The 13564-nt window shown below is 30.0% G+C and overlaps 1 protein-coding gene and 1 pseudogene across 1 annotated transcript; both read right to left on the bottom strand.

Moving 5' to 3' along the window:
• Window positions 1-289: 289 nt before the first annotated feature.
• LOC139906173 (uncharacterized) lies at window positions 290-706 on the bottom strand. Its single transcript, XM_071890531.1, has one exon. The coding sequence runs from the start codon at window positions 704-706 to the stop codon at window positions 290-292; it is 417 nt and encodes a 138-aa protein (XP_071746632.1).
• A 4587-nt stretch (window positions 707-5293) lies between these two features.
• LOC121132204 (zinc finger CCCH domain-containing protein 15-like) lies at window positions 5294-12466 on the bottom strand (annotated as a pseudogene).
• Between the last annotated feature and the right edge of the window lie 1098 nt (window positions 12467-13564).

The following is a 13564-nucleotide window of genomic DNA, read 5'->3' as shown; positions in this document are numbered from 1 at the left end:
GGGGGGCTCGACTATATTGTCTTTGAAGTCAAATTACCCTCACACAACTCCTGTGTCTTTCTGGATGTGTGGGAGGGGGCACAATCCTGTTGGGAGGTCTATGGCTTAGAATTGCTGTTGTGCCCAGGGAACAAGACCTTCCTCTAGGATGGTGCTGATGTATCCCATGCTATTAATCTTCACCCTGGAAGGCAAATAAACCAAGAGGGTCTTCCCTGTCTCAGTCACGGTCAAACAAACCATCACAAACAGTGTATTCTGTAGTCTGTTGGCTCTATGGTCACCCAGTTCACCTTTTTGCCACAATCCGATGATTTTGGGGTTTAAAAGCCTCTTCCACAGTAAAAATCTTCTCAACAGTGAATACAATGTTGGGAGCCGTTCCAGTCCTCAGCTTCAGAAGCATGGCATTGCTTCTCTCAAGTCTTTTATCATTGACCTTGCTTGGCAAGTGATGTTGCCCCTTCAATTTGTAAGGATACATCACAAGGTAATCTTGGATAAGATCTCTCATTGTTGTTGTACCCGTGTTGAGGTTCCTCCTTGGATTTCTTGCAATCCTTGCCTTGACAACTAGAGTTGTCCTTTTTGAACTAGATCTGCCTGATTTGGGGTTGTCCTGGATAGAATGAGCCTTTTCATACCTTTCAATGGTTCTTTTGATAAAAATAAGGTTGCCCTTTATGCTTTTCCAGTTCCTCAACATGGAAGGTCGAGATTTGCTCTTCAGGTATCCTTGATTATATCCCCGCTCATGGCTTCCATTGTGGTTAATAAAACTGTTGTTTTATTCAAAACGGTTTGTTTTGATCTAGTTTCGATACTACTTGAGTTTAAATATTGTATCTCTTAGCTTAAATATAATTAATTTGTGTAAAGTTAATTTAACAGGACTTTCTTTGGACCCAGTATAGTCTACAACTAACCAGATTGAAGAAGATGATCGACCAAAAGAACCCAGAATTGGCCAATAGAAAGGGTGTTGTATTTCGTCAAGACAACAATGTGCCAAAAACATACCATCCAAACTCTGAGAGCTTGGATGGGGTGTTATATCTCACCCGCCGTATAGTGAAGATCTGCCACCAAGCGATTCTCACCTTATAAAACATTTGAAAAAATATCTTCATGCTACAAACTGGCCTCTAGGAAGTCTTGTGAAAATAAGCTGTTCAAGTCTTTTACCAATAGGGACATAGACTTCTTCCATTGCAGAATTATAAAATTGCTTTCAAAATGGACAAAAGTTATCCACTAAAACGGCAATATTTGGTCTAAACAGGATAATCCTAATAACATTTACTTTATTGTCAAAATAAATCGTAAAAGCGCTGTTTTCTTTTTACTTCACCTATCATAAAATAAGTAATTATATAAAAGTGTCGATAATATTTGGGCCTCACCCCACCCCCTCCCTTTCCCCAACAATGTAAGCTAGCGACGTCCCTGCTGGGAGGTTTAAACATCGTCTGTTTACAAGTATAGTTAACCCTTTCTCTCATGAATTAAAAATAGGGTAAATATAAAAAAACTTTTTGATTTTGAAATGTTTTGAGTATAAGAAACATAACCAAAGGAATAACAAATAATTTTCTATTTTATGAAAAAAAAAAATTTCATTTTCCTCAAGCAACATTTTGAAGTTAAGGTCTATAATTGCTATAAAAATGAAATAATTTTATTTTTAAATTCTATAATAATCATGCTTCAATTTATTTAATATGAAATTCCATTTCATAAAACACAATTTTTAATATTATTCTATTAAAAAATAATTATATAAAGATTATTTAAACTGAAGGGATTCTAACAATCGTGAACCAGGTAAACTCCGGTATTTCTTATACTAAAATGGATTAATATTCATCTTTAAACACAAATCGACACGATAAGTGTTGCAAGTCAACCTTTTTTTATATTTTTTGATAACACAGACAACTTTCTGAAGTTTTTCTTCTGAGCAACGTTATTATGAGAGAAAGGGTTAAAACTTTAATTAAGCATAAATTAACTAATTTAGCAAACTATGTTTCTCCATAGGAAATACATACAGCTTTACTAATCGAAATCAGATGGTAAACTGACGCATCTTATTAAACAATTGACTATGAACAAAGTAAAAAAAATATTATCATCAAGGAGGTGTGACAGTTTGTAGTATGGGGCATAGCCTGAATAAGTGAAAAAGGGTATTCCTTTTTAATTTATTTTTCTTGCTCTCGAAATAGACTTTTGAATTACATTTTGAATACAAATAATCAATATCTTACTATTGAGAGAGTATTATTATTTTGCAGCAAGAGAATGCTACTCCCCAAATTTTTTCTTTTTCAACTTACTATAATTTTTATTTTAAAATTCTTAAAAATCCATACATTTACTCTCCTAATAAAAAAAATAAAAAACAATTCGTTATTGTAGTCAATTTAAAACCATAAAAATTATTAGGCAATATTTTGAAGTAAAACATTAAAAATATAAAAATTTAGTTTCTATTAGACATTGGCGCTAATGTCAAAATATTTTCCCATCCAATCTAATATTTTACAGATGTTTCGATGTACATGCATTCCTCATAGTATTTTTTTGTTTCGTTTGCCAACATATTCATATTCTTAGTATTAATATTTTTAATTTATTATAAGGGTTTCAGTGACAAAACTTTTATTAGGCTATGTTATATGACTCATAGTTTTAGAGTTGTACATGATAACTCACAAACATGTTCTATTTCGTCTTTTTTCATCCCTTTTAGGGTAATACTTTAATTCATTCCAATGGTTTGAGAAACACATTTATTTGGATAAGAAAATTTGAACTAATTATATATGAATTCATGTATTTGATCCCAGTTTAGTAATGTTAGCAAGATTAACGTTTAAAAATAAAGAGCTATTTTAATTGAAGAGGAACTTGATAAGTCTTGGGATTCAATAAATTTTATCTTGTAAAAAAAAAAACGTTAGTGAAATTACGATCATGCCGTGAAATACATGGGATTCAAGAGCTTATGCCTGGCGAAAACGCCAGCTTATAACAGTAAAGGTAAAGCCCATCAGATTTACCAAGGCCAAGCAACTCCTAATTTGGATGAATGGCGACAACTCCAACATTTGACATTGTGCCCTCCTTCCTCACCAGATTTAAACTCAATTGACTATGGGATTTGAGGTGCCATTAAGGCCAAGGGCTTTGCTGTCCTCCACAGAAATATTGTTTTGCTTTAGGCCTTTATTTTGCGTAAGAGGATGGCCAAGTTTGATGAGTATGTCATCAAAGGGTGCAAGGCCTTCCAACTCGTGTAGATGCTGCAATTTATTTTAAAAGTTGACATTTTGCTAAAGATAGTTTATTTTATTCCTCTTAACCTACCTTCTCTAATTAACAGTCTTAGGTTAGATGGGCTAATTATAGTACTAACATATTTGCTTATACCTAGATATATGCTAAAACTTATAAAAGAAATCTGCATGAAGTATTATAAGGAATGTAATATCATATCCGTTTTAATTTGATAAATGTAAACTGAACAATATAAAATACCTTTTAATTTTAGTAAATTTTTTGTTTATATATGTGTACATATTTTTGCCATCAAAGCATCTTATTGTATTCAAATACAATTTACTTTTCCAAAAAAAAAAATTATTATTGTCACTCTAGTAACCTCGTATGCGTATACTCATAAAATAAGAATAATAACACTGATGATTTTGTTAGGACTTGGAAGTAAGTCTTATTCTTGGAATCAGAATAGAATTGAGGATCGACAGCATAGTAATTTCAGCTTGGTAGATACGAGTAGGGTTTCTGTTTATTTCCTTTCACTCAAAGCTCCTTGGTATCTAATTAAACGTCATGACATATTAGCCTCTTTTAAAATACATCCCCGGAGTTAAAACCCATATTATTATATCCGGCAGCATGCCAAAAGAAAATAACCTTAAAATTAACCTTAACAATTTCAAGAATGTTTTTAAGATGACAAGCTTAGTTTTCATTACATTAAGGAAATTAACATGAAGTTTATTAATTATCAACTCAGGCCACGAAAGTCTATTTTTCTAATCCCTGGTACGATAATATCTTTTTCGTCTCACACAATTTTTTATACAACAAACAAAGGATTCAAAATCAGTTGATAGTCACACAAATCCTTTCAATTATAAAAATTATTTATCATTTAAAAAGCTTATAGTTTTTAGAGATATACAAGAACTGAATTTGAGTTTAGCTAATCAACATTTATTACTGTGTTTAAAAAAAAATTATTTGTAGCTTTTAATGTTAGTGGAATATGTCGTGCTAAGCATCAATAAAATGAATAGGGGAGGGAAAATACATATATTATCAAATGCTTTCAGCAGTACTTACGGTATACGTATAATGACGTCAGAGCATTAATGTTTATTTTTTAAAGAAGTTTAGATTAACTATTTAAATTTATGTATATATGAACATTATGCTTTTAAAAATAATATATTTTGATGAGAAAGATCTATTAGTTTTTTCGAAATTAGGTTTGTATAATTTAACTTTCAAAGTTTTTTTTTTTAGCACAGGAAATGAAATCCATTAACAGAGGGGGGGATTGAATCGATGATAATTTTTTTCTTTACAAATGATGAATGATCCATTTTTAATAATGAAAGAAAATAAATTATTTTTTTACATCCCTCAATAATCATAAATTGGATGCACAGCAACTCTTGAAAAACTAGACTCAAGGGTTTGTTATAGATCCTCTTATTTGAAATATGTTGTAGCAATTTGTAAAATTTTGCAAAGGTTTTCTTTTTTTAAAGTTTTACTTGACAAATGTTGCTTTTCAATAAACTTTTTTTTTATAAAAAAAACTTTTAAACATAACTCTAAAAGTTGACATTGAAGTAAAGTTATTACTATAAACAGATGTTTTTTAGTCTTGGTTTTTTTAATATTGGAACAGCTTGTCATTTCAAGGCCCCTTTCTTTTCCATTTTCATTCCAACCATTGCCAGTCTTTTATATCCACAGAATATGTTAGTTGTAAATTTGCTCTTAGGGATATTGTTTCATTTAAATATAAATGCATTTATTTTAGTTGTAGAATACCTCCAGAAAGTAGCAATACCCTTTTTTTACCAAATTACAACTAGCTGGTTGTACTTTTTTTTTATATTTAAATATTTTTATGTTGTAATATACTAGAGTAAGACTGAATTTTATTTTATTCGAATTAATATCTGTACAATATTTATTTATTCAACTAGACACATTAAGAAGTGTAGATGAAATTCAGAGCTTTCAAATCTCAAATTCTTCTTATTTCTAGTTCGTCCAAGTCCTTGCTGTCAAAAATATCTTCATCAATTGTGCCAGATGCTTGTTAATTTTCGAGAGTTGATTATCAGTACTTTTATCAAGACCATCAACCATTACATCATATTGATCAAAGCAGCTCTCATATTATTTAACGTTCATCTTCTGTTTCTTCGGATTCGAGTTTACTGAAATCAATAGCCCCTCCACCTTCATGAGAACATTTTTCTACCAGAAACTCTAATCGTATTGCCAGCTTGATAAACTATCTTCTTTTTATCATTCTCTTTTTTTTCTTAAGACTGATTCTTTTAGCTTACGCTTTTTCTAATCAATAAAGGTCTCAACGATCACTTTGCTAAGGTGAACTTTGTTACTAGATTCAGCTCATTTTTGCTCAATAAGTTATCATACTGAAATTTCTTCCTTTTTTTCTGTGCGTTTGTTATCTTTTTTAAAAACAAAACAAAGTGAAAGTACATACTTATAAATGCAATCCTGACCACCATTCGGACAAGTCCAGAACCAACCATTCTTCTTATTCTCCAAAGTATCTAAGAAATATTTGAAAATAATAAAAGTTTGATTCGTTTTATCGGCACCGTGTTTCTTATTCACAACATATGACAACAATACATCGTCCCATTTATCCATAGTCTCCTCTTTTTTTTTGCAATTCGGCATACATACTTCTTTTGGCCGACATCCGTTCAACAGCATGTTAATGAGAAAATTTACTAGCTGGCTTCAATTAAACCCATCAAATTTAAACACTACATGTATATATGCCTATTTGCATCCCGTTGTTTGTATCTATTTAAATAATGTAGTAATCTATAAATTACCTTTGAATGTCACTTTTCAAAAGTTGTAATTGTCTTCTAAAGACAGTTCGAATGGTAAAAAATGAGCTTTAGTAATATTTCAAGAAAACCCTACTCAAATGTATTTTTTAAGGTGTTGAAATTTCAATGGGCAATGTTTTATTTTACAAGGAGAAAAAGTAAAATATGGCTAGCATTTTGATGACACAAAGTCATTTAACTGCTGATTACATTGACTTAAATGGGGCAAAACGAATACCAAAATCATGAAAACTCAAAATAAATAGGGTGGATGTATATGCTTATGAAAGTTGAAGAGTTACAATGAATTTTTCCCGGGAATTATGAGTGTATATATTTGTTGGATTCGAAGTAGTATTGTAGACCAAAATTGGAGTAATTCCTACCCATATTATTACTCTATATGGAGACAAATTGTGAAAGTGACCATTTTTACATAATGACAGAAATGGGTATAATACAAAATGAATCCATTATTTTTTCAATATATGGCTTTAGTCATCTGTATCTCGTGTTGTATAAGTCCAATTGGTGTATGCTGGAAAGGGTAAGAAAGATAAGATTTTTCACTAAAAAAAACATAACGGACAGTTTTGTGTTTGTTTGACTCAATATTGTTGGAGCGCACGTCAAAAATGGATACAATCAAAGAGAAATACATGGTCGTGATACTGCAACAGCCAAGACACTGTTCTGGTAATTTTGATGTCAATGATATATTACGCTCTAGAAGGCTTATTATCAAAAATGTGGATAAAATAATGGAAATCGTTCAGTCCAACTGTTGAGTAAGCCTAGTTTTGATTGCCAAGGAGATAAAAATAAGTGGAAAAAAAATCCATTAAAAATAATTAATTTATTTTTACTACACCTAATATTATGCATCACTGCTAAGAAGACTACATAACAAAAGATTATTCTTGCCTACTCCACTCTAGTGCATATACCCATTGCCTCTCCTAGTATTTTCTCTCTCTCTCTCTTTTACAAGTGTGTCTAGAGCTATGATTAACTTTGTTCCCCAAGGATTTACTTCAGCTTTAATATTTATTTATTTCAGGGAATATTTATTATTTTTATAATACTTGACACAATTTTATAAATAATAGGTATAATCACTATTGCTCCTGTTCTTGTGATAATTTGGTTTGTTGCGTGCCCTCCCCCTATTTACCTTCTCTCAAAAATTATATCCTGTATCACAGTTGTTAAAATTTAAAATGTATCTCAACATAAATGAGCGTATTTCTATGATATTTTATCCACCAACATGCTTTGCGTTCTTTAAATCTCTAAAGTGAGCATATATTTTATAACTCGGTTAATGAACTGGGTAAAAAAATAAACCCCGAAAATAAGACGTATTTAATAACATGATAAGTAGCTGAACAATCATAAATTTACTTCATTTAGACTTTTTAATATTTTTAAAACTATTCACTCCAATTTACACTCATAAATATACATTAAATTGTTAAAAGTAGTTCTATTATTATTTAGAAACGACGTAGCTCTAGACAACGCGTTCGGGATTTTTTTTTAATTCTATGTGCGTAGCTTTGGGTATCGCTTATTCCTAGAGAAGGAAATATGCATTATGTATATCGACTTCAAAACAATTCCTAGGTCTGATGGAGTTATTATAAAACTATGATGCTTCTTCATACTTAATCAGTGCAACTCCATTTGAACAATTAAAGAAATGGCTAAAGCAAGTTCTATCAATATAAGACATCGACAAACAAAGGAATCCGTTTTAAAAAATAATTTTAATATCACAAGTTTGAGGGTTCAACAAAATAATTTTTTTTATTGTTATAGCAAAAGATTACATTTTTATTTTGATAATATATTCTATGAAATATTCATTACTTCATAGGAATTTTGGGAGTCTAATTACGAGGGTGGTCTGAAAAGTGTCAGAACTTGAAGTGTAGCTGGAAGCATTTGTAAAAAATAAAACAATTTACATCTACTTAGCATTTTTTGACAGTTACTCAACAAAGTTTCAGCCATTTTGGACTACAAATATTTAGAGACAGCTCAGTTCTAGATTTTGTCAATTTTCTCATTAAAAAATCAGATCAACTCACTCAAATGATTATTACATAATAACTCTGTGTCCAAAATGACTGAAACTTTGGTGAGTAACTGTCAGCAAATGCTAGATAGATGTGACTAGTTTCTATTTACGAGTATTTCTATCTTTACGTTAAGGTCAGAAACTTTGTCAGGTCCCCCTCGTTGTAGCACTCAATTTTTGCGCGTATTATTTAGAATAATAGATACACAAGGTATTATAATTTTGAAGCTAGTGTTGCATGCCCCAGTCTTCACTTTAAAAAAGAAGAAGACTCTAAGAAATCGAAAGGAAAATCAAAATAACAATTATAAAGCCAAATAGTTGATTAAATTTACTTTATCAAAATAAAAAATTACTTAATATACACATCATTCGTAAATAAGGTTAAGGTAAACAAAGAATTGTATATAATCAGATTTATTTTATAGTGAAAAGGATTGACGATAAAATGTAGATTCAAATGAATAAGAAGGTCTCTTATCGATCTTGGAGTGTATGATATCTTAGTTCATGAACGGAAGTCTGAACCTTAGAACTTTTAAAAATTAATACATAATATCTATGATATAGCGCCTTTTAAATGTAAGACTGTCTAGTGTCTACATACAACAAACAATAAGTACCTTTCAATATACAAAGATAAATTTTACCTAAACATGTATACTGAGAAGTAATAAAAAATCCTTAATTGATTAACTTGTGAATGTCTAAAAACAAATATAGAAATAAGACACATATCCTACTCTGAAAGGAATGATACCATTTTTATCTTTTTCTTCCTGTCAGATAGTGGTGTTTTACAATTTTTCTATACTCGAAAGGGGTAAAGAAATTGAGATGAATGATGAGGAACATAGCAAAAAAGGCACAACTTTTTTTTTAAATAAAGAAAAATGAGAGTACTTTCGGAGTAAATCCTGATATGGAAGAAGTCATTTTTTCGTTAAAAAAACAAACTTCTATAATTAATTAAAGTATATTTAGATATTTGACCTTGTATAAAAAACTTTATGTACGCCTACATAAATGACTAAGATTTGCATTGACGATCCTTAATGCAACAAATATTTTCATAGTTTTCTTCTCTCTCAAAATTATTATTTTACGTTTTTGTGCATATATTATTTTCTCCATATTTTTTTTCTTCCTTCATTTATTCACTAATTTCTGTGTAAAAATGAAATAAAAAGACACACACACAGTCATAAAATTATTTTATGAACATAATTTAAAATTACAGCAATCAAAGTTTGAAGCAGATCGCTAAAAAGAAAAACAACACAAAAATACAATCACAATGATAAAATAGACAATGACTCTGAAAAAAAGAAAAAGAAAACACACGCAAAAGAGGAAGGGAGTATAAACCAGATTCTTAATCCTTAATAACTTGTCTCTTTCTCAAGTAACGTTGCCCAGGAGTAACACTTTGCAAAATAGTACAATAGAAAATAGTATTTTATCGAAAAATATTAAAAATTGATGACCTGCAAGAATGATCGTGTTAATATGTGTTTAGGGATAAATATTAGTGCATTCAGTATCGGAAATACCGGAGTTTACCTGTTTCACGATTTAAATTTATATAATTTGGTGTTGGAAATTTTTAGTAAATTATTTATTAGTAGAATAATAATAAAAACTGTGCTTTTTAAATTAAAATATCATATTGAATAAATAAAATAATTAATATATATAGAACTAGCAGCTAATAAATTCTGTCTCAAAATCGAAGATAGTGACAGCAGATAGTTGAAGTTCAATTATCAATACCGTTTAATGTTAAGTAAATATCTTAGCAAAGCGAATTTATTGGAGTAGGAAGAGAAAGATCCTACTTCAATATTATTAAAAGGTTGCAATATTTCAATTTCAACTATCAGCTGTCGCTGTCTCCAATTTTTATAAAAAAAAGTAGGACGAGTTGGCATACATTTAGATTGTTCTTATTTATATTTGTAAGCTTTTCTTTTTTAATATAAAGTAAAATAAGACGGATGTATAAGATAAAATAAGATGTAGCAAGTTCACACAAAAGCATTTTTATTGTTATTAACGAGAATTGCCAAATTTTAGTTAAATATAACAACTAATTATTCTAATAAATCCTTAGGATACTCCACAAATTGTCCTAAAAATTCAGCTTTACAATGAAAAAATGCAAAATTGATAGATTTTATTTCCTAGATCAAATCCAGACCAAATTAAGTTCAAATCAAATTAAGGCTAGATATTGTAGTTAACAGTCTTGGACAACTTAATTCGTCACAAAAATTAGAATAGAAAGACTTTAATTTAGTGAAAAATATGTCTGAAGTATGGGAATGTATTTAAATACCTGGGTTGTAAAAAAATAATAATAAATGGTTCATTTATCATTTTCTTGATTTTTTTGCATTATATTTTTGTGCAATTCACCATATGTATATGTACAAGGTGATACAGAGTTTGAGTCCCACTAATTTAACATGGCTAAATATAGAATAAAAGTGTTTAGATTTATTTAGCCAAGTCAAAAATATTGGCATGGCGTTTTCGTTATAAAAAATATTGCTATGAAAAGCATAAATGTCGCAAAGACAATTGAGAGCATTTTTAACATCCAGCTTCACCAGATATTAATCCCCTTGACTTTGCAATGTGAAGTATGATTGGGGCTGAAGACCAATGAAGTTTTTAGACTCAGTAATGACTCTTTGATGTCAGCACCGGTGAGTTTGAGGGCGAAAATTCCATTAGACGTTGTGCTCTCACTAGTTTCAAGTCAGTAACGATGTGTCTCCATCAAGCTGTTCAGAACAAGGGTAAACACATTGAATGATATATTGGTCTATTTTAGGAAAAAAATAAAACTATTAAAAAGTAATCATACATATTCTAATACAAAGTGTCATCTGTGGGTAATATAATTTTTTGATGGAGCTCTAAAGGAGAGTTACAACATCCATTACGCGTGTATAATAGATGGGCTTTCTTTATTCAAACATACCCTAAAAAATTTCATATTGATACAAAATCAATATGTAGTTAGTTAGAGATGCAAAATCCCTAAACAAACTTAAAACAAAAGTGATATAATTATAAACTAGGCTTCATATATACATATAATAGGACCTCGAACCCGCTAGAGAAATATTTCACCTTTTCAAAAAGAAAAGTATAGTCCTTACACCACCTATTCTATAGCTGCCCTAAGTTGGCCTCCTTCCAAAGGCGGTAGAAGGTTTAGTGTTCAGCGTAATTGTAGTGAAGATCTCTGAGAAGACTTGATTTATAATGATAAACACGGCGGTGGAAGAAAATATGACGTTGGAGTGTATAGTAAAAGATTTCAAACTATCAATTTATAAACATAAATAGAGCAATAGCGGTCCCACACCCTCCTAATCTACTTATTGGAAAATTACATCAGTATGATGACCCTTCTCTGACACACTATGCTTGTCTTCTTTTATTGTTTGATTATATATAATTTATTTAATACACACGTGCTTGCTTTGTTATGTCCTAGTTTACTTGTTATTTTGTCTTATTTATTTTTTACATGGAGTCTATGAAATTTATAACTTTGTAATGAGGTATTAAATTAGTATTTGTTAAAAATTAAGTAAATATATTTTTCTATAACAGTTGGACCTATATTTATTAATGTTTTAAGGTTGTGTATGAACGTGGGTCGTCCTTTTCATTTCTTTGAAAATCAAAAACCAGTAGTGTTTGAAATCTACGTCAAGAAACACAGTAAAAAAATACCACCAGATTTTGATTTTCGAAAAAATGGGAAGTAAGAACCAGTGACTAATGATGTAGTCGTAGTTGTCAATTTGTCACAGTCCTTAAAACTAGGGCATTTATCATAACCACGGTTAATCTTATCCACTGGTTGGACGGGTTAAAGTCCATGGATTCCATAGTTGTTAGCTTTACATGTTCTCAAGTACTCATCAAATATTTTGGAAAAATGCTACAGTAATTTACTGCTATCTAACGGTCATTTTGAGTAATAATATCCAGTGTCAAAAATATCAAATCGACCCTGTACTTGTTTCCAGAGTTGACAAGTTATTGGAACTGCTTTATCGTACAATGACTGTACGATATATCTACACAGCTTAATAAATAAACATAAAAAGGCAATTTAATATTATTATAACTATTGTAGGATTGTAAGTATAGCTATGTATTATATTTGAATCAAAGCAGTCCTTACATGACGATTAGAGTCCATTATTTCCATTGTTTTATCCTCATATTCGACATTTGACCATCAAGACCGTACACCATCTTTGACATCAAAATGACTGAAACTAAATCGACAAAACCAAAGTAGAGCATAATTGGCTCTAAAAATGTCAGGGCCATAAAAACTGCTCACATTTCTAACTGCTTGGCTTCTTTTTCCGCCTTTATTGAAGAAAACTAGTAAAATATGTGGTATTTTCTCTTCGGAAATGTTCATCTTTGACGACGAAAAATAAGAATATGAGTAAAAAAATTACGAAACTAAGATTTTTAGTACAAAATCTTAATTTACAAACCCCTTAGAGCGTAAACTGCACTTATGCAACGCCTGATACACATTACTAAACCCATCATTTCGAAAAATAATGGATTTCTGATTACTACACCTATTTTAAATCATTTTACTTTTCTGCTTGAATGAATATTTCCTAATTTTTTACAAAAAAAAATAGAGTTATTACCCCAAAATCTATCAATGCAAGTCAAAAAAGATGCGCACTATACACAGTATTAAAACATCCCTTAAAATTGTTATACCATTCTGATAGTTAGTTTTAATTTTAGGGATACCATTGTTTTATTTCTTTTGAAGACCAAATCCTCATTTCAAATCTTTACTTCGTTGTCCTTGCTGTATCATTATGTATTTTTGAGATTTTAAAGAAAATATGTCCAAAAATGAGTAAATATGGAAACTTTAGGCTCGTTGTGCTACCTTTAAATATTTATGGATTATGCTCAATTTTTTTCTTTTCTCCTTTTATGTTTGTTCTACGGATATATTATAATACACATTATCAAATTATTACTTTTCTTATTGCTATTGCTTAAAAAGATCCAATAAAATATCGGCAGATATAATTTGCAGAAGATATATTTATGCATAATAGACTAACTTATATATGACAAAGTGACACCCATAATTATATTTTTGTAGGTATTTAGTTACATACACAATGAATATGTTACCTCCTAATAAATTAGGATTTGAATCTAATTACATGTAAGCTGTCGTCATTGTCATGTTGTCTAATGATGTATCCTCATAGAGGAATAAATCATAAAAATGTATTACCTTAAAAAAATAAAAGAT

Source organism: Lepeophtheirus salmonis, chromosome 1 (genome assembly GCF_016086655.4).
Source record: "Lepeophtheirus salmonis chromosome 1, UVic_Lsal_1.4, whole genome shotgun sequence".
NCBI lineage: Eukaryota > Metazoa > Arthropoda > Copepoda > Siphonostomatoida > Caligidae > Lepeophtheirus > Lepeophtheirus salmonis.
This window is presented reverse-complemented; position numbering and strand designations above follow the sequence as displayed.

What these genes read in the sequence shown, in the direction of transcription:
- LOC139906173 (XM_071890531.1), bottom strand. Translation starts at nt 706, where the DNA reads ATGTTGAGGAACTGGAAAAGCATAAAGGGCAACCTTATTTTTATCAAA.